We start from the raw sequence: 21,434 nt of genomic DNA on the forward strand, positions 1-21,434 counted from the left end.
GGGGCTCTTTCTGGGAGGAGTATGAATTAACCGACTCCCTCTGGAGTGAAGGCCATCGCCCCTTCTCGGAGGACTCCACCGCGCCATCTGATGAGCTCTGAGACGCCAGAGCAAGCACGGTTCACAGAGAAACCCCTCTCGTGTGAAAATAAAAAAATAACAAAGAAAACCCCCCGAAAACCCCAAACAGAAGTTCACAGAACTGCTTTTCTGTTTTGCAGGAACTTCCCCGAGCCAAGAAGGCTTAGCCACACAGCAGCCAGAGGCGGGAGGCGCCTTCGGGGCCCGGGATGGCTCTCGGGGGCCTGGCAGCCAGGGACCGTCTGTCCACTGCTTTGCGGGGCGTAAAGCAAGTGTATTTTAGAACTTACAATGCATGAACGTTCAAATGTGCTCAATGCAACATACTGAATTTAAACTTCGCTTTCCTCTGGATTGCCTATGAATTGAGTGAGAGGCTGTGCTGGGAACAGCAGGGAAGGAAAGAGATCATATTTGCCACAAAAAGACTCTTAAACAAAACCGAAATTCTCTCCATTCTTTTGAAGTACATTTACTACCCCACAGACCTCACCAAGTTAGAAAATCACCTAAGAACAACAGTCCAGGAATTGTTTTGGGGAAACCAAGAACTGACCTATTAAGGGCCAGTTCACTGCCATTTCTCAACTGATCTCCCCTTTCACGAGAGTGCCTGGAACGGGAGTGAATGCGGAAGAGGTCAGGTTCCAGGGGACGTTTCCTCTCTGGCTTTGCTCCCTCCCCAAATCTCTGCTCTCGCCTCCTTTTGGGGAGAGGAGGCTCCTGGTCCTTCAGACACAAAGCAGCAGCTACTGGTCCCCACAGACTGCAAAAGCCTAACATTATAAATTGATCCCTAATCACTAATGTGCTGAGTATTTTTATTACAATTAATCTGCAAACTGGTTACTGCCAAGAATCCCAGCAACGGAATCAGCCCCTACAGATACTTAAGAATCTAAAGTTTAGACTTGACCTTCCTATTTCCCACCTTTCTTTCGGAAACTCGCTGCGATTGATGTTCTTTGCCCAAAGTTTTAAGGCATTCGAGACGAGACACCACAGAAACAAAAGATACACGCAGTAATAGCTTTACGTGTATAAGCCAACCTTACACACATAAACGTGAATTTCAATGCAAATGAGCAAAAGTAAAGGTTAAGTCAATCTGGTGTAACTATTTTTGGATCCTGCCTGAGTGCATTCAGAAAAATTCACGTTGACAAAAACATATCATTTAAAGAAGAACTGATTTCCTAAAGCAAGATTCGGCTTTCCCCTAGGATACCAATTCGGCCTTCTGTGGGGAGTGAGGAGAGTCTGGAGTTTCTGAAATGGAGTGGGTGGCTGAAGAAAATTAGCATTTAAAGTTACCTAGAAGTTCAACACATGAGATCGCTCTTGATCTATCCTTCCTCTACTTTGTCTAATCCCAACAATACAAGCCTTTGCCCCGGTCAAGGGCAACCCCACCCTGGAGAAGCGGGCCAGAAAGTTTATTGGTGGAACTCAGGGAACCGTCTACGGGGGGAGTGAGCCAGAACGGAGGCGACAAACCCTGTCTTCTCACTCAGCAGAGCCCCCAAATCACAGAGTCAGGTGGAATGTCAGTGTGATCTTATGGAGAATACACAAAGTCACCACCTGAGGCATAAGCGTCTGTATTTTAAAAATGAACGTTAAGTTCCTATAATTCATCCTGAAAGGGTGGGATGGGTCAATAATTAGGAGTATCTACAAGTTATCCTAAAGTTACTGATGACTTGTCGAGGAATTACGTGCACTGATCAAGCAGTTTACTTTGAATAACAAGACGGTCCCATCTAGTACACTGCAAGTTTGAAATTATTTAGGAAGCCAGGAGCAATGCTTAATAAAATCAGATTATAAAATTTCAAACTAATTTTGGAAAAACAACTACCCTACGATAGCCTAAAAAATAGTAATGTTCGAAAAGATTAACGAACAGACAATGCCTTGTATACATGCACACGTGTATACAGTGTGAGAAAACATTAATTTTGAGAATTATTAAAAATATTCTGAAAGGCCAAGGCAATGCCCTATAGTCCCAAGGTGTGGGGTTCCAGGGCTCCTCTGACGGGCTGTTTGGGGCTGCGCCCATCGGAACCATCTGGGGAGATCTTTTGGAGAGAGATGCCCCACCTACTCCAGGCCAAGACGGGAAAAAGGCTTCCACCGTCCTGCTGTGCAGCCCTCGAATGGTTTAGGGACCAGAAAGCCCAGTGCCCTCAACGTCAGTCTTAGAGTCTCAGCCACAGCGGGCCCAATACTTATCAAAGCAGCTCAGCTTCAACTCTCCAACTAACTAAGGATTTTGGAGGAGATTCAACCAACGTTATCGCCACTTTGCGAGTCTGCATCTCTTTAAATGTTTTCATCCTGTAAATGACCAAGACACACAAAGGGTTCTCTGGGGTCCCTTAGGGATGTGACATTTCTAGGGAGGTAGGCAGGGCAGTACAACAGGCTTTCTGGCTGGTGACTGGGTTTCATTCACTTCAAATGAGATTAATCTCTGAAAAATCACACTTTTCATTGTGCGTGTAGTGATGAGCAGGAAATATATACAAATATGTACCTGCATAAGCTTACTGCAGAATCACGTGGTTCTAAAGAAAGTTTCCTGCAACGTTGTGTTAAAGGAGTAGAAAATCCGAAAACAGAGGAAACAGAAATGTCAGAAGTTATACTGCTAAATGGGAAAAGTTGCAAAACAACACACAGTATAATTCCACTTATTTGATAGAATCAAAAATACATCTGTATTACTTTGTGTGTGTGTGTGTGTGTGTGTGTGTGTGTGTATGGAACGCACATCTGAAAATGTTTGAAAAAGGTTGGGAAAGATACAAATAAACAGTGGATGCCTTGCTGGGGGTGAAAGAAAGGGAACTCCGTGTATCTGTATCATCTAGTTTTGTGTGTAGCTGGAACTCAGGATGAGCTTGTGTGTACTGCTTCTACTGAAAAAAACCTTCTCGTGTGACGTTATGGAACTAGTGTGTCATAAAGTCCAGCCGATTTATTTTAGAGTCAAGCAAATGGTAAGTTACCACATGAAAAAGACAGTGTCTTTATTCCAGGGCTGGCGGCAGAGCACACGGAGCGTGGACGGCCGAAGCCCCCGCCACGTGCTACCCCGCGCTCTGCCCCTGGAGCGCCCCCCATCGAGCGTGTGCTGGGCTCCGGCCAACCTTGACATGTGTCATCTGCTCAAGGCAAGTGGCCCACAGCAGAGACAGAAGATCCGATCAACTCTGCTACCAGCGAGTCTCAGGGCAGGAGACGCACGCCCTGCTCGCAGGCCCGTCCAGACCCGCCCCACGGGGCCTGGGTCACGCCGGCGTTCACGGCGGACCAGGTGTGCGTACCTGATGGCCTCGGCCATCTTCGTGCTCTCTCTCTTCCGGTCGTCCGTCAGGCGCCGGATGAAGTAGATGAAGTCAAGGCCGCAGCAGAAGACGCTGCCCACGGCGCTGAACAGCACCAGCTTGCTGTCGTCGGCGGCGGCCGTGCTCAGGGCGCTCTGCACTTCCTTCATCACCTGAAAGGCACCGGGAGTCACGGGCGCGAAGGGAACGCTAAGAGCATCTCATTACTGGACCATCTCGATCCACGCAAAGCGCATCTACGGCCTGATACTGTTGCCTGTACCTACCAAGTAACTCGCAAGTTTCTTATTTTCTGAAACCAGGGATTGGGAATAATGGGGACAGAGTCTCATCACATAACAAATTACGAACGGAGGATAAGAGAGATGTGTGAATCTGAGTTACTCAACGGTCCCGTCCTCGCGGCTCTCGGTGGGTGAGTTACGTATTATATCCCCTTGGCATTTCTACAGTGTGGACAGCAGGTGGCGCATGCAACCAGTTCAAACAAACTACTAGTCTGGTTTCATTTGACACCAGCCTCCGTACCTGGGACAGAAACACCAAGTTTAGTGCGTACGGGTAACGAATACAAGCACATCAGCATGGAGGCATTTTAGAAGGGCACAAACCACTTAAAATGGTCTCTCTGAAGGACTTACAAATAACCAACGGTCTAACGGTGTACCGGGGACCAGCCGCCCCGAGCTGGTCTGTCCCGTGATCCTGGCCAGACACACTAGCTTTCTGTGGTTTGGTTTTCTCGTCCAGAAAAGGCGTGACCTAGCCGTTCACGAGCAGGAAACAAACAACTACCAGAATTTACAATTTTAGGCATGATGGAGTGCAGGTTCAAACACTTCCGATTTTAGATACTTCACAGAACTAAGTTTTCGAGCCTTTGCGAGCACCAGTCTCCCTTGATCCTGGGAAGCTACCTTTACCGGGTACGATCAGTAACAAATGCATTGGCATCACTGCAGCTGTAAGTTCCACTACGTGGAGTGCTGGGACCGACTGGGAAGGATGGTGAGATATTCAGAAGGCTGGACCTGGGGCTCTTTAATCTTGTCTGAACAGAGTGCTCTGGGACCTGACGAAAGCTACAGGATGGCGTGTGTACACGCTTTACATGTGACTTCAGGGGGGCCCTCCGTCCCCCGCGACGGAGGAAGAGCTCCTGGCCGGGAGGTGGAAGCACAGGGGCACCACCGCCACCTCCCTGTTCACAGCCAGAGCCCCGAACGGGAAGCCGGGTCCTCGCCGGACCACACTGTTCCCACATGTAACGGGGAGCAGGCCTGCCGTGCTGCGCTGGCTTCCACCGTCGGGTGAAACAGCCCGGGGTGGGGATGGGGGATGAGAAAGGGCGCAGGAGAGCAGGGACCGGGCCCCGCAGGCCCAGAGAGACAGGAGGCCCCGAGCAGCCCCAGGGACGGTGCTCACCTCTGGGTTGAGAGAGTTGTTCTCGGACGACTTCGTGGACAGCAGGATGTGGGTGAAGCCGTCCTGCTTCCGGACGACGATATCCCTGTACCTGTAGGCGCTTTCCGTCTGCCTCACGCTGAAACGCAGCCGCTTGTCGAAGGGCTGGTCTCGTCTGTCATCGATGAATTTCCTCTTCCCGGCCGTCACGCCCGTGACTGACGTCTGCAGGTTGGTCGTCCCGTTGGCCGTCAGCGCGTCCATGAATGGAGAGGAACCTGCCAGGGGTCCGAAAGCACAGCCGTCGGTGAGGTCTTGCCATCAACTCGCCTTTGAATTAGGGAAAAATGCTTGCGACAGACCCAGGATCGACTGTGTTAATTTAAGAAGCTTAAAAAGTAGAACCTTTGGAGAGGATAGGCGTTTGTTTGCCTCCCAAGTCTGACGAGGAAATCGCCCACGCGCTGATCCTGCCTAATAAAACGAGATGGGAAGGAACGTGCTGAAAAGAAACTGCAAAATTTGAGACTTTTGAGGAACGGAACTGAACTAGAATGGGTCTCATGAAGAGGACATATTCCGGGCTTGAGAAGTTGAAAGAAAAATGGAAACTGATTCAAAGAAATATCTTATTATTAGAGCCGAGCTATCTGCCATTCTAGCCGAAATTTCTTCTGGATGAAGAGCCACTCATACAGGCTCGCGAAGCAGCCCCGCCCCGTTTCTGCGGGTCCGCCACACCCTCGGGCCACTCTGTCCCCTGGTCCCAGTTCTACTACATTTTCAAACAGCCTTTTCAATGGCTGGAGACGGCGCTCTCTCCTGCCACCAAAAGTTAGTCCCGCTGATTCTCCTTCCTCTGTCGGCTGTTCTGTGTCAGCCTGGCTGTGCTTCACTCAGCCTTAAAGACACAGCCTTCCGAACTTGGTGTTTCTTACTACGATAAAGTCAAGGGTTTGATACTTTCTTAGAGTTACCAGGAAATGTCAGGCTAAGGGTTCAAGTGGTAAGGCAAATAATTATGCTATTGGTGTGAACTGTCTAAATATTATCTAACCTGGTAATGAACGTATAGAGCCTTTGGGTGGAGGAAGAAAGGGAAAGAAATGCAAGGAACTGGATCAGGCTTTACTAATAAAATGAGCAAGGAGAGAAGTTCTCTGAGGAGAAGAGCTGGATGAATTACGAGTCAGAAATCCTTCCTGCAAAGTGAAAGAAGATAAGCTGGAGCCGCTGGAGAAGACTTGTGAATGGATGTTTCGAGAAGTCAGATCATCTCCCTGGTTAAACAGGTTGACTTTCATTCAGTTAGTAGAACTACTTTGGAGGTTTTTAGAACTGAAAATAAACTCATTTTTGGGAAAATCTGGGAGAGGTTCTAATACATAAATGGTACAAGACTCTGAGACTATAGAAAGGTACAATGGTACAAGGCCTCCCCCATCAGCCCACGACCCCCTGCCCTCCATAGCCACTGTGTCTGGTTTCCAGGTGTCTTACAGAGTGCCCTATGTGTATATCAGCAAATATGAATTTAAATGCTTCTCTCTCACCCGCCTTTAACAAACACAGATGGCGGCACATTAGACACAGCGCTGTGGATTTCTGTAATGCATTTTACCAGCAATTTTTGATACTACAAATGATGCTGCAACGCGTAACCTTGGCTTGTGTTGTCCCTTCCAATGTGCTGGCCAACCTGTAGGATAAGTTTCTAAAGGATCTGTAACGGAAAGAGCATTTGATAAGCTGTTACCAGTGAGACAGGGCACTGCTGAATCTTTCTGAGGAAGCCAGCAAGGATCCTTTCTGTTTCTTTTAACCTCCAGCCTCTCCTCTACCAGGTCCCCCCACCCTCCCGTCTGTGTTTACAGACGTTCTCCAACCTCTTCCCCACTCTGCGCTCTGAGCTGCTCTTCCCAGCACTGCCCTCTCTTCTCAGGCCCGTCACAGCCCCGCCTGGGCTGTCCCTGCTGCCCCCACTTCTCCCTCTGCCCATCGTTCCTCCACCCATCTGCCCTGCGCTGGAGTCTACGCGAACTTACTTCTCGGGTGCAGGGAGGAACGGGCCATGGATGAAGCTAAGCCACTGAGCCTGGTGCCCAGGAGACGGGGCATCTGCAGGGGAGTGCCACAGGGAAATGTGGTTTTCTCCAGTCACTGCTGAAGTGAAGAGTGAAGAGGCTCCAGAGCCCCGAAGCGGGGCCTGTGGTAAGCGGAGTGGGTGTCCAGAAACGACAGCTGAGCTGAGAAGTAGAAGCAGTGAAGGAGAGGAGGAGCCGCGAGCCTGCCTGGGTGCGGGGGGGGGGGGGGTCACGAGCAGGGCTAGGGGGCTGCCCAAGGGTAGGGAGCGGTGCCACGCGACGAGGCTGTGTCAACAGTGGCGTGTGCCACAGAGAGAAGGAGGGGAATGGAGAGGTCGTGGGGCAGGGGGGTGGGGCACGAGGGGCCCCTCTTAAACCCAGGAAGTTGTCTCACTGGAGGGCAGAAGCCAGAACGGAGAATTCAATGTACAACAGACAAAAACTGTCACATGCAAAAAACATACATGTTCAAACCAAGAATCTGTTAAAATGCGGTGGTAAGGACCCCAGAAGAACAACTGCAGCTGAGCGGGACCGGTATTCACGGGACTGACAATGATTCCCCTGCCTAAAAAGAGGTCCCATCAGAAATAAGCCCACGCAGAGGCAGGCAGGGAGGCCACCCGCCCCGGGTGAAGGGGGAGGGCGATGCAGGGTCACGGGCGGCCTGGCTGGGGCTCCGGCACGGCCCGGAGGAGCAGGTTCTCGGGGAGGCACTTGCTGGTGTGTCTGGATCTTGGTGTTACCAACCCTGAGTGAGTTGATAGGTGCTGTGTCAAAGCAGCAGGAATGACCCCGGTGATACGGGGAAGCCCTCTGCGTGCTGGGTGCCCGCCGCCCACCAGGGCGAAGCCGCTGGCTTCGGATCAGCCCTTCCACCCCGACCTGCTCCAAAGCCACACATTCGTCAGCGCTCCAGGAGTTTCCCCGGTGGCTCCCTTCCACAAAGGCAGAGGGTCTCTAGGCTATGGGTCCATGTAGCCTCGATACGTGAGCTCTGGAAGCGCCTCCGCGTACTGGAGGCAGCGCATGCCCCGGAGCTCTCCGTGGTTCTGCAAACGTAGCCGTGGATTTCTGTTGCCTCATGCCGACCAGCACTGGGGGCCTTCATGTCCCTGTTAGAGCTCTGCTGGCTCTCCGTGCCCTCGCGGGCTCTGATCTTGCCAGTGGCTCAACCCCCAACCCCAGTATGAGCCCCGGGACCCTCTGTTACCCACCTGCAGGACCCTGTTCAGGTGGAGAAGTGCTCACGGCAGGACTGCCCTCAGACTCGCAGGCGCCAGCGCTGGGCCACGCCCCTCGTGACGTGCGTCCCCCCCCCCACCCCGTTCAGGTCTGTGCTCCCCCAGGGCCTCTGGACTCGCCGTTCCCTCTGCCCAGAACGTTCTGGCCCTAGAGCTCCAGACGGCTGCTTGTTTCTGCTCATCTGAGCGGCAGCTCCTCAGGAAGCCTCGGTCCCCACGCGTGCGGCCCTCCCGGCAGCACCCACGCGGCCCAGTCTGTCTCCCTCGCAGCGTTCCTCACCCAGCTCATCCTGTCTCACCCGACTTTTACTTATGCTCTGTGGCTGGACGTCACCAAGCTCCCCGTCTGTCTCATTCACTGCCGCACCCCCGGTGCTTGGAACTCGCGGTCGCCACTGACCAAGCAGATGAGGGGAGGGGACCCCAACGCCCCTTCAGCCCAGCCCCCTGCACCCAGAGGAGGAGGCCTACAGCCCACCCAGCCTCGTGACAATCGGGGGCAGCAGTGCCACACTTCAGAGCAGAAGCCACTGCTAAGGACTCAACTAAAAGGCAAACACTGAGATTCAGGAAAAGACGTCCTCCACGATGGAAACCATCGTGCGACACGCAGTGTGACCCAGGCTCTGAGGGAAACACAGGAGGCAAAAGTTCCAAGGAACCGGCATGAAATCCAGCTAGGAAAAACTCACTCAGCGTCTCTCCGAAAAACGGTTTTCTTTTAAAACATTCTAAGAGCAAAAAAGATACTCTCAGGGGCCTCCCTGGTGGTGCAGCAGTTAAGAATCGCCTGCCAATGCAGGCGGACACGGGTTCAAGCCCTGGTCCGGGAAGGTCCCACATTCTGTGGAGCAACTAAGCCCGTGCGCCACAACTACTGAGCCTGTGCTCTAGAGCCCGCAAGCCACAACTACTGAGCCCACATGCCACAACTACTGAAGCCTGCGTGCCTAGAGCCCGTGCTCCGCAACAAGGGAAGCCACCACAATGAGAAGCCCGCGCACCGCAAGGAAGAGTAGCCCCCACTCGCCACAACTAGAGAAAGCCCGTGCGCAGCAACGAAGACCCAACGCAGCCAAAAAAAAAAAAAAAAAGATACCCTCAAACATGTACTGCTGACCTGTTAAAATTCACGGCTTCAGGGGACTTCCCTGGTGGCGCAGTGGTTAAGACTGTGTGCTCCCAATGCAGGGGGACTGGGTTCGATCCCCGGTCAGGGAACTAGATCCCACATGCATGCCGCCACTAAGAGTTTGCATGCTGCAACTAAGGAGCCTGCGAGCCGCAACTAAGACCTGGTGCAACCAAATAAACAAAATTTAAAAATTCACTGCTTCAAAAAGCATGTCTCTAACGTGAAATGTGCTTCCAACCATGATAGAGAAACGGTGTCTGGATTTCCTCATTGGCCAGTGAGACCCAGAAAACAGAACAAACCACCACATGACCATTTCAGACACCAGACAACAGGCAGGGCACGACCGTGTTGCCAGCATGAAGGGTGCAGGTGAGCCCAATGACCCACTGGGCCTCCTGCCTGGAGGTGACTTCCACGCTGCGGGGAAATGCTGACCTGGGAACGCAGACTGAAGGTGACGAGGCCCAGGAGGCTGGAAGAAGAAAAGGACCTGTGCCTCTTGGATGTTCATGGCCATTACCTTCTTTAGTCTGAAGTTAGAGAGCAAGCACTACAGTGTCTACAGAATTATCCGCCCTCCTTTATGGAGTCTAACATTTCAAAATGTTGTCATCCACACTCACGGAACCTAATCCTATTTAATGATATAAAAGCCTACCATTTTATTCAGATTATATAACCTGCAAACTGAATTCATTAACAGAAAATTCTTCAAATGAACGTGGAACTAAAGGTAGGCTTTAAACATTAGCATCCCTTGTTTCCATAACACATTCAATGACTCCTCTGTAAATCATTATAAAAGTCCCTGCTGCAACTCCTTCAATTACACTTCCCTGTCCACGGGGATCTCTGGATTTAAAGTTTATAGGCTCACTCTTGGCTGTCTCCATAAGAGACATTAACATATCATCGGTGCTCCTATAATGCTTTGCTCCAACACGACTGATACATCAGGAACGATCTGAGCACCTGTGCACGCAGCACCCACTGTGAGAAAGCGTGGGCTGTGCCTCTGGGCCCCAACCCGGACTTGGTCCCCCCCTTCACCCCCGCTGAGCCCTCTGGACGCCCGCCACCTTGGGCTGTAAGAGGTGACTCCCCAGAGCAGGAGGGCGCCCAGCACTGCCTCTGACACTTGGGATACACCTGACCCAATAAATAAGCCTGAGATTCGAGTCCTCGCCACCCGGTCAGCATGCCTCCTGCTTTCTCAGCAGCATCAGCAGGGTGTCCCTCGCTGGCTGGTGCCACCCTGGGAGGTGGGTGGCTGGAGGGGAGAGCAGGCTGCCGGGTCACTGTCCTGACTCTTGGCTGGAGACCTGTGGAGTGGGAGCGGGAAGGGACAGACCCGTGATCACTGCCCTGCACGCTCACGTCACGTCCGGTCCCTGGCCCCTCCCCCTGCCCTGCTTTCTCCATCCGCCTGCTTTCCAGTCTTTCACCTCTAGCTTGACCTCCATCAGCCTCACTGCTTCTCTGCCTTCTAGTTTTGACAACACACTGGCTGTGACCAAGGCCACAACCACAAGAGCTCTCCTCAAACCTTTCATTAAAGTATTTTCCCTACAAAACAAGAACCAAAAACAACAACAACCCCCCAACTTAAATAAAAATGCATCAGGTGAATAACCAAGATTTTCCATAGTTGGGTCTCTTTCATGTCTCTGACATCCCCTCTTGGGAATCAATCAGGTACCACCATCTGCTCCAGGATCCAGGCAGGACCACCTGCATCCCAGCTTCCTAAGATAAGCTGGAGCCTCACTGAGCCAGGGCCAGGGCGCTCCACAACTTTGTACCGAGTAGCCACTGGCACAGAATCTGCACTGGGGAAAACATACTGCGAACAACTCATTCTTTAAAGAGCAAAAGAATGCCTAAGGATGGAGGGTGTATAAAAGCCATTTTAGTGCATGAAGCACACACAGAATTCCTTGACACCACGAAACAGCTCATGAATGCTAGAAATATATTGAAGGCAGAGGAATGGAAAATAGTTAACAAATCTAAGAGTACCTAGAATTAGGAAGCATTCTGAAAACTGACCGAAAAAAGGACACAAGCTATGATTTCTTCATTTGAAATTATTCTGTTATATAACTAAGTTTCCAGAGGGAACCAATCTAGGAATATTAAGTATGAAAAAGCAATGAGGAGACTTAAAAAGAAAAATAACATTTTGAGATAAAAGTGGCAATTAATGAGATTATGCAATTTTAAATAAAGTTTAGCTAATTAATTATAATTTCCTAAAACCTATATAAGATCAGCCCCCCAATTAAACCAAAGATTATGAACCAAGAGGTATACAGTAGTGTAATATCTGACACGAGAAGGGCAATGTTCTGCCGTCCACAGATTCTCAACCCGACTCACAACAGCATCACTGAGCAGCTTAAGAACAAATGCTCCTGGGGCCACATTCCCAGCCACCTGGGGTTTCTGGGAGGGGAGCGGGGCCCCGCCCACGTGACCCTGTTGCGCGCTGACAGATGCGGCACAACTGCTGTCTGAACAGGATGCTCAGATTCCCAGAGGGAAAAGCTTAGGTCAGAGGACCAAGACCCGGTCAGCAGGAGCAGTTCCTCCCAAGCAGAAGAGGGTCCTTAAAGTCCAAATGACTGAAACAGACAAACAAGGAAATGAAAAGAAGAGAAAGAATACGTGATACAAGAAGTGACGAACACCAGAGAGATGACAGGGAGATGCTGGAACAGTCAATTAGGGTATCAGAAATGCAGAGAAACTCGAAATATTCAAAGACAGTCAACACGACTGCTTTTCTCCATTAACAAATTTAGCGACTGAATCAAAGGAGACAGCAGGGACTTCCCTGGTGGCGCAGTGGTTAAGACTCCGTGCTCCCAATGCAGGGGACTGGGGTTCGATCCCTGGTCGGGGAACTAGATCCCACATGCATGCCACAACTAAGGAGCCCGCATGCCACAACTGAGACCCGGCGCGGCCAAATAAATAAATATTTGGGGGGGGGGGGCGGGAAAAAAAAGGAGACAGCAAAGGCTCAAGGTCTGGGAACCTGCAGGGAGTCTGGAAGTTGAGACGGATGAGATCACACCGCTGACCTTGTTAAGAGCTGCATTACATTAGCGGAGACAGGCCCACACGTTCACAGCTAAGTAGCCCAATGGTTGTGTTTATAATTTTGTAACTGTTTGCAGTTAATATCATTAAGGCGAGTAAATACTTGCACATCCTGAAGGTTTCCACACCTCCCCTCAGAAGGGCTTCCCATTCAATGACAACCCTTCCTCACTTTTTCCCTTATTCTTCCCCAAAAGCAAGGGGGTAGGTGCCAGCGAGCCATCATACCAGTTTCTGAGGAGGCGATCAGAGGTTGGGATGCGGAGGCCGAGGCAGGACAATGGACACCACAGGCGCATCGGCACTCGGGGTCCTGGCATCTCACTGAATCTGTTCCACAAGATGAAAGCCGAGGTCCAGAGCTCAGCTGCCCTCCTGGGGTCATGGAGCCCCCAACGAGCAGGCCAGGGGGCCGCTTGCAACTCCCCTCCCCCACCTGCCTGTCCTATGAAAACAAACCACAGAGCTGTCACCTGGTAACTCCTGCCACCAGGCCAGGCATGGGGAAGGGGCAGTCTAGTACCCCCGAAACAGCTTCAGCTTAGCTTCACACACACACACGCACGTATTTTGCGGGGGGAACAAAAAGTCCTAAATAAAATATTAGCAAACAGAACTGGGAACATAATTTTTATTATGGTAAAAGCACATAAAACCTGCCATTTTAACCGCTTCTAAGTGTCCAGTTCAGTGGCATTAAGCACACCCACACTGCTGTGCAAACATCGCCACATCCATCCACAGAGCTTCCACCTTCCGACCTGCAAGGCCGACCCCGTGAAACGCTAACTCCTCACTCGCCTGGCAACCACCCTTCTACTTTCTGTGTCCGTGAGTTTGATGGCTCTAGCGACCTCATATAAGTAGAATCATATGACATCTGTCCTTCTGTGTCTGGTTTAGTTCATTGAGCGCGATGCCGCTGAGGTTCATCCATGTTGTATGTAGCCTCTGTAAGAACGTCATTCTTTTCTAAAGGTGAATAATATTCCATTCCAGTATTTTTTTTTAAAAACACCACTTTTGTTTATCCATTCATTCCCCAATGGACATTTGGGTTGTTTCCGCCTTTTGGGTGTTGTGAATAATGCTGTATGGACATTCGTATTCATACGAGCGTACAAATACCTGAGTCCCTACTTTCAATTCTTTGGATATATACCTAGAAGTGGAATTGGTAATTCTATGGATTCTATACAAATCTGTACATATACAAGTCTGTATCTGTTGATATAGAAAGGGATCATATGGTAATTCTATGTTTAATTTTTTGAAGTTATATTTAGTATTTTCCCAAATTAGCTAGAATGTGTTTAGTTAGAAATTATAATCAAACTCTTGGAGAAGATCTGAATCATGGCCTGGACTGTGATTACTTCCATTTTCTTGCTAAATTTCTTTGGTTTTCCTGGGATACGGAAGCAGAGGAGACAAATGTTGGATGAGTTAATACAATCAAGACGAATCGCACAAGGATTTGTAGCTGATTCCGAGGCTCTTAGTCTAGAGATAAAATCTTCATCAAACACATTATTTGTTTCTCTTTTTCTTGCTGGGAATCACTTTCTCCTGGCCAGTCTTGCAGCTTGAAGATACACGTGAGGCCACACGCTTCCCCAACAGCAGGAGCCAGGCCTCCCCACGCCTGTGCCTTCCGTCCTGAGAACTAGCCTTTTTTTTTTTTTTGGGTGGGGGGGCTGTGTCTCACGGCATGCGGGATCCTATTTCCCTGACCCGGGATGGAACTCGTGCCCCCTGCAGTGGAAGCAGCGCAGAGTCCCAACCACTGGACCGCCAGGGAATTCCCTAGCCTTGCTTTTACTCAGAGAGTTTCCTGATGACATTTTGACAGGAGGAGAGTACAAGGAGCTTGAAGATTTTTGTTCTTTGGAATAAAAACACTCCAATTAGCAATGTCACCATAAACTATGCAAACGTCTACAGTCAGTTCAAGGCACAACCAGAAACCACTGAGAGTCCCTGCCTGTGTTTTGAAGTTTCCTGGTACAAAGGTCATTCCTCCACAGCCCCGTCATGTATAGAAGAGCCCTCCCTCTGTCAGCTCCAATCTTCACTGCGAGTTGAGCTGGGCTCCTCAGGAAGCACTAATCCCTAAGGGGATTTGGATTCCTAGATCCAGAAAAGCACAGGAGTCCTCAGTAGACTAAAGGAAATTTAAGCGTCATCTTTACTGAGTTCAACAGAAATGGCAGTAAAGCAGTTGCAAAGCTACTGGCACCAACAATTCAGAATCAAAGTTAGGAACACGGAGGAAACGGAAACCCTTACAAGTGAAGTGCATTCTTTGAAGAGGTTAATGGAAAACTTTCAAGCGTGATTCAAGCTTTAGTTATAGATGCAAGTTCAAGCTATTAAGTTTAGTTTTACTTATGACAAACTAAAATAAAAAATGAAAAATTACTAGCAATATAAATCCTATCATTCTAAATAAGCATATCAGGATAAGTTCCCAAAGTAAATCTAACAAGACAGGTGATGCTTTAAATGTAGTGCATTTTATTTCCTCACTAACAGCCTTGAAACTAAGTCAAATATTGGAGAGAAAAAACCTAGCAAAAACCTTTATACTATGTCACTTTAAGTACAAAAAAAAGGAACAGAAAACGATCAGACCCACATTCCTCTTTAGTGCTGAGAAGAAGGATTAACAAAAAAATATATATATAAGAAGGATAACAATAACTACCTACATGGTATGATTCCTCAGCAGTGAAATCTTATTCATCATATCTACAAAAATTTTATTTCCCGCAAAAACGATTCTACCTTATTTGACACAGGACTGAATTCTCTCAACATTTTTCTTTTTAAAAGTAATTTTATTCAATTAATTAAGTTGTTTGGTTATTTTTGGGCTGTGTTGAGTCTCCGTTGCTACGCACAGGCTTTCTCTAGTTGCGGCAAGCGGGGGCTACTCTTCGTTGCAGCATGCGGGCTTCTCATTGTGGTGGCTTCTCTTGTTGCAGAGCACAGGCTCTAGGCGCGCAGGCTTCAGTAGTTGTAGCACATGGGCTCAGTAGCTGTGGCTTGTGGGCTCTAAGGTGCATGGGCTTCAGCAGTTGTGGTGCGCAGGCTCAGTAGTTGTGGTGCATGGGGTTAGTTGCTCCGCGTCATGTGGGATCTTCCCGGACCGGGGAACAAACCCAATCCCCTGCATTGGCAGACAGATTCTTAACCACTGCACCACCAGGGAAGTCCCTCAACACTTTTCTTTATAATGCTTATTTTGACTTTTAGAACCAACCAGTTTTTGCAACTATTGCTTTAGTAAGAGAACTAATCAATTACAAGCTGATTTCCCCATTTCATTTTAACAGTGCATGCCCATTAATTTCAAGTCCTACATATTACAGGAAGACACGCTCGTGGTTAGATACATGTAGAGTACAACCAAACTTCTACTCCAAATACAATTAATTCACAGTCCATATTTATTGTGTTTAGCATAGTCAAGTGCTAATTTCCTAGCGCTGGTGCAGGGGCGCCTCACAGAGCGCAAGACTTCAAACCCCTTCTTGGGACGCACATTATCACCCAGAGTAGGGATAAGTTCAGGGTGTTTGCTGATATTCACAGTGAGGTCTTCTTCGGTCTTCCATCTGCAATGTCAACAGCAACAGGCCAGGGATGAAAACCTGTCGTCTATACTTTTAATCTTTTCCACGTGCTCCCAGCATAGTCAGTGTCTTACGTATTCAAACGTCAGAGTACCGCAGAGGAGTCCTCTTAACCTCTTCTTGTGAACCGTCACCGTAAAGCAGCCCTCCTTTCCACGCCTCACCCCATCTCTAAATAAGCAATAGCTTAAACCAGAAGAGCACCTGTGTTCATTCTAACTGCGTTCTCAAATGCTGTCATGACTCTCTAGGTTCGTAGTTCCATACCAGTGTATGTTCTAGATCCTGACTGGCAGGAGACACCACTAGAGCCACGAAGGCCAGGTCTGCTGGAAGCACACCGTTCGCCCTCAACAAGATGAAGCCGAGGTGACAGCACCGCAGGAATAAGGAGGTCCTGTGGCCGGTCACTAAAAGCGGAACACAGACTTAGTTCTGGCTTTCTGGAGGCCAGAGCAAGGCTGGAAACCCCAGTAAAAGAAGATTCTAAATAAAAAAAACAAACTTACCGCTTAAGACGACAACCTGCTACTTCTAAGACGCAAGAGAAGTTACTCCCTGAGGGTCTTTGAAAGATCAAGAGACCCCCACACACAGACACTCAGCCTCCCCAAACCAGAAGCGACAAAAAGCAATAAAGGCAAAGGACAACGCACACAGAACAGACTGCAAACTCAGCGGGGTCCCCGGCTTTCCTAACATTTCCCCACCTAAACAAAATCTAACATGGAGCCTATAACGCAAAGCTGATCGAAGCAGAGGTGCTCAGTGGGGAGGGGTGGGGGGCACTCACTGGCCCCTTAGCCCCCAGACCAGCCTGGTGCAGATGTGGGGCTGGACGTCCATCCAGACAGCTCACCCAGCAGACGGAGAAACACCAAGCTTCCTTGCATTTAGGAAGCGCCATAAGAAAATGAGAATAAATGATTTTATTTTAAAAGGAAAGAGGCTGTGAGGACTTGAGAGGCGCCTCTGTCCTCAGAGCTCAGCCGCTGGCCTAGAATGAAGCACCCAGAGGAAGGTGAGGTCAGACTGGCGGCAGGAGCAGAGGCTGGCCTGGGGAAAAGAGACGGCCACCTAGAGCTCGTCATCCGCCCTTCCAGACACGCTTTAATTGGACTTTCAGTTAGTTTTCAGACCATGAGAACAAGGTCAAAATTTAACCCAGAGTGAACTTCCAGGAACTAAGTATTTGTGATGCTCACTCAGAATTACGTTTAGGGGCTTCTCTGGTGGCGCAGTGGTTGAGAGTTCGCCTGCCGATGCAGGGGACATGGGTTCATGCCCTGGTCCGGGAAGATCCCACATGCCGCGGAGCGGCTGGGCCCGTGAGCCATGGCCACTGAGCCTGTGCGTCTGGAGCCTGTGCTCCGCAACGGGAGAGGCCACCGCGGTGAGAGGCCCGCATACCGCAAAAAAAAAAAAAAAAAGAATTACGTTTAGTTCTTTTTGGTCAAGATTTCTTTATCTCATGACTACTTAAAGGAAATTTACTCACAGGAACATAGAATAGCTTTAAAGTTCAAAAAATCCGGTGTGAAGAATCACCTCCTCAGAGAAGAGTAAAGTACACAGTTTGTGCTAAAAAGGCAGTTACTCCAAACACGTTTGTGGTTCTATTTTCTCAACAGAATTTAAAATTAATGTCCATACATTGGAAATTTGAAGCAATCAAGTTAAGCATTCTAATATTAAGAGAAACACATGAGACTAACTTCCAAAATAGCAAAACCCCTAACATCAGGCCCACACAAAGCATGTCCTCTCGAGAGCAAAGCGGTAACATGCTTTCTGCAAGGCAGTCTGACAACTTGTATCAAAAACATTAAAACCTCTGATGAATCCAAATCTAGGAATTAATCTTAGGAAAGTAATCACAGATATCCATTAGAATTTGACCAAATGGAAGTTCTTCAAAAAGAAGCAGGGAGTTTGCTGTAATTAAGGACGGTGTGATTATGCCCCATGACACGGAAAGGTACGCACGACCTATGAGGAACCAGGCCTGGCACACGGAACAGGGAGGTGTGTTCTTACACACCACACGCAGAGCCCATGTAGCATCTTCTTGACCTCTCACCTCCTGACCCCCTTCCTGGTCTCCCAGCTACAAGGTCGATCTGCCCTCTTCCCACTCTGGATGCAGTGGTTCAGCTGCCGGGCTTCAGTGCTGCAGTGAAACGCTTCTACACCTGAGCAGGCGCTGACCGTCCCGGGAAGGTCAGTGACCACGAGGCTGGTGGTGCGGGCCGGCTTGGGCTCATCACGGGCGGGGCCCTCTGTGGACCTTGCTTTAAGAAAGCACATCAGAACCCGCTCCCGTCAAGCACCAACTGTGCAAACGCTGCGTCCTATCATAAACAAAAGCCAATGCGGAAAAGAGATCAACGGCGCAGAACGAAGAACGACCTGTCCGCGGCTGAAAGGCTGGTTAAAGAGCTGGACAAGCTACACAGTGGCAACTTTCCTTGAGCTTATCAGAGATCTGAGGTTGTAACTGGCAACCAAATACACTGAAATTCTAGGAAAGACAAGCCTGTCAGTGGAAAGATGGGGTGCGCGGGCTGTGCCATTTGCGGCAGGGGAAGGCAGGGCCTCTAGAAATGAGTGAGAAGCCATCAGCTGAAACTCTCAAGAACTGCTGACGGCTGAGCGTGAGCTCGCAGGATAGCACAGAAGCTCATTCGTGAGACAGACCCAGGCGAAGCGGGAGGGCAGACACAGCCTCGCTCACAGCAACGCAGGCACTGAGCAAGGGGTCTGCCACCCCCAGGGGAAAGGTACGGAGACTGCCCTGCCTGCCCTGACCTCTCAGGCTTCTGGAGAGGGGCAGCAAACACTGTGGGCCCTTAGACCTGAGGGAAGGAGAGTGTGGGGAGAAAACCCCTTTTTACCCCTTGGGTAGGAGAAAGAATCCTGAGAAAGCTCCACCCCCAGGGCTGAGGCACATGGGGCCCAAGACGGAGGTGGCACAGCAAACAAGAACACCCTGACCCCACTCCCCTTGCATCTTCCCCACTTCCCACGACCCCAGCCTAGAAAAGAGCTGACTAAAAAACCACCAGCAGTCTACTCCTAGGGGAGGGGCAACAGTGTGTGAGCGAGGTCCTCTCTGACTCAGGCGTGGGGCAGCTGAAAGCTGGTGGCAGAGCACAAACACTGAGAAGAACCTTCCAGTAACCACAGCAAAGGAAAGGCGAAACCCAGCTCAACCGCTGACGAGCACGACTCAACCTCTGACACCAGCTGCCTGAGAAAAACCACGCCCATTTCTAGGCACACATATTACTTTTCTTAGACGCTCCTGTTCCATACAAGATGTCTGGCAGTCAATCAAAAATTATGAAATACAGAAAAGATCAAGAAAATAGAATACAACTCATTGTCAAGAAACAAGGCGATCAATGGAATGGGACTCAGAGGTGACCCAGGAACGACACTATCATATAGGGACATCAAAATAACTATGACACATGTAAAAGGAACTAACAGAAAAGGTGGACAACTTGCATTACTCGATGGGGCATTTAAGCAAAGACCCAGAAACTATGAAAAGTCAAATGTTAGGGCTAGAAATAACAAAAAACCCTGGGGAGGGGAAGAATCTGATTTCTAGAGTTGCCACATTTTTCTAAAAAGTCCTATTTTCAATAACAATAACAAATCAGAAGACACGCAAATACACAAGAAGGAATGACCCACACATGGGGGAAAAAGTAGTCAACAAAAACTGTCACTGAGGAGGCCCAGACAATAATGCACTTTACTGCGGTCTTTAATCAGCTATTTCAAATACGTTCAAGAATTAAAGGAAATAATGTCAAAAGAACTAAAGAGACGTATGAGAACAATATGCCTCCCCAAATACTATCAGTAGAAACAGACTACTTAAAGAAACAGAAGTCTCTGAGTTGAAAAGTGTAATAACTGAAACGAAAAATTCCCTACAGCAGTTCAGCAGCTGTAGACTGGCGAAAGAAACGATCACCAACCACGAAGATAAGTCAGTTGAAATTATCCAGCCTGAGGAACAGAGAAGGAAGAAAAAAAGCAAAACAGAACTTCAGAGACCTCTGGGCCACCATTAAGAACACCAACACACCGTATGGGAGTCCCAAAAGGAGAGGAGATAAAGGGAGAAGAATATTTGAAGAAATAATGACCAAAAACTTGCAGAATTTGATGGACAACATTAATCTTCATATCCAAGAAGCTCAAGGGATCCCAAACAAAATAAATGTAAAGAGAGCCTCATGTAGGCACATCATAAGCAAAATGCTGACAGCCTAAGACACAGAGAAGCTTGGAAGCAGCAAGGAGAACCAACACGTCGTGTTCCAGGACCCCTGATAAGATTAACAGCTTATTTCTCAGCAGAAACCGTGGAGGTCAGAAGGCAGCGGAAAGAAATATTTAAAGTGCTAAAAGAAAGACTACAGCCAAAACTTCTAAATCCAGCGTAAGTATCCCTTGACAATGAAGGAGAAATTAAGACATTCCCAAGTCAAACAAACAAAAAACCAGGGAATCGGTGGCGAGTTGACTTACTTTACAATAAATACTAAAGAGAGTCCTTTAGGCTAAAATGAGAGGACACATTAGATAGTAACTTAAATCCACATGAAGAAATAAAAGACACTGGTAGGGCTTCCCCGGTGGCACAGTGGTTGAGAGTCCGCCTGCTGATGCAGGGGACACGGGTTCGTGCCCCAGTCCGGGAAGATCCCACATGCTGCGGAGCGGCTCGGCCCGTGAGCCATGGCCGCTGAGCCTGCGCTTCCAGAGCCTGTGCTCCGCAATGGGAGAGGCCACAACAGTGAGAGGCCCGCGTACTGTAAAAAAAAAAAAAAAAAAAAAAAAAAAGACACTGGTAAAGGTAAGTACATAGCTAATTATAAACAACAGAGTAGAGAAGAGAGGAAGATGGCGGAGGAGTAAGACGCGGAGATCACCTTCCTCCCCACAGATACACCAGAAATACATCTACACGTGGAACAACTCCTACAGAACACCTACTGAATGCTGGCAGAAGACCTCAGACCTCCCAAAAGGCAAGAAACTCCCCACGTACCTGGGTAGAGCAAAAGAAAAAAGAATAAACAGAGACAAAAGGATAGGGACGGGACCTGCACCAGTGGGAGGGAGCCGTGAAGGAGGAAAGGTTTCCACACACTAGGAGTCCCTTCGCGGGCGGAGACTGCGGGTGGCGGAGGGGGAAGCTTCGGGGCCGCGGAGGAGAGCGCAGCCACAGGGGTGCGGAGGGCAAAGCGGAGAGATTCCCGCACAGAGCATCAGGGCCGACCGGCACTCACCAGCCCAAGAGGCTTGTCTGCTCACCCGCCGGGGCGGGCGGGGCTGCGAGCTGAGGCTCGGGCTTCGGTCGG

General features: G+C 49.3%; 1 protein-coding gene across 1 annotated transcript in view; it reads right to left on the minus strand.

Annotated features, from left to right (window-relative positions):
- Positions 1 to 21,434, minus strand: part of CDYL (chromodomain Y like) — a 70,284-nt gene that overhangs the window by 6,640 nt on the left and 42,210 nt on the right. The window contains exons 2-3 of the mRNA XM_065885050.1: positions 4,863 to 5,119; positions 3,417 to 3,589 (exon numbers count right to left, since the gene is read on the minus strand). Of these exons, the coding sequence (XP_065741122.1) occupies positions 3,417 to 3,589; positions 4,863 to 5,119 (430 nt within the window). The remainder of the gene's footprint in view (positions 1 to 3,416; positions 3,590 to 4,862; positions 5,120 to 21,434) is intronic.

Source organism: Phocoena phocoena, chromosome 10 (genome assembly GCF_963924675.1).
Source record: "Phocoena phocoena chromosome 10, mPhoPho1.1, whole genome shotgun sequence".
NCBI classification, from domain to species: domain Eukaryota; kingdom Metazoa; phylum Chordata; class Mammalia; order Artiodactyla; family Phocoenidae; genus Phocoena; species Phocoena phocoena.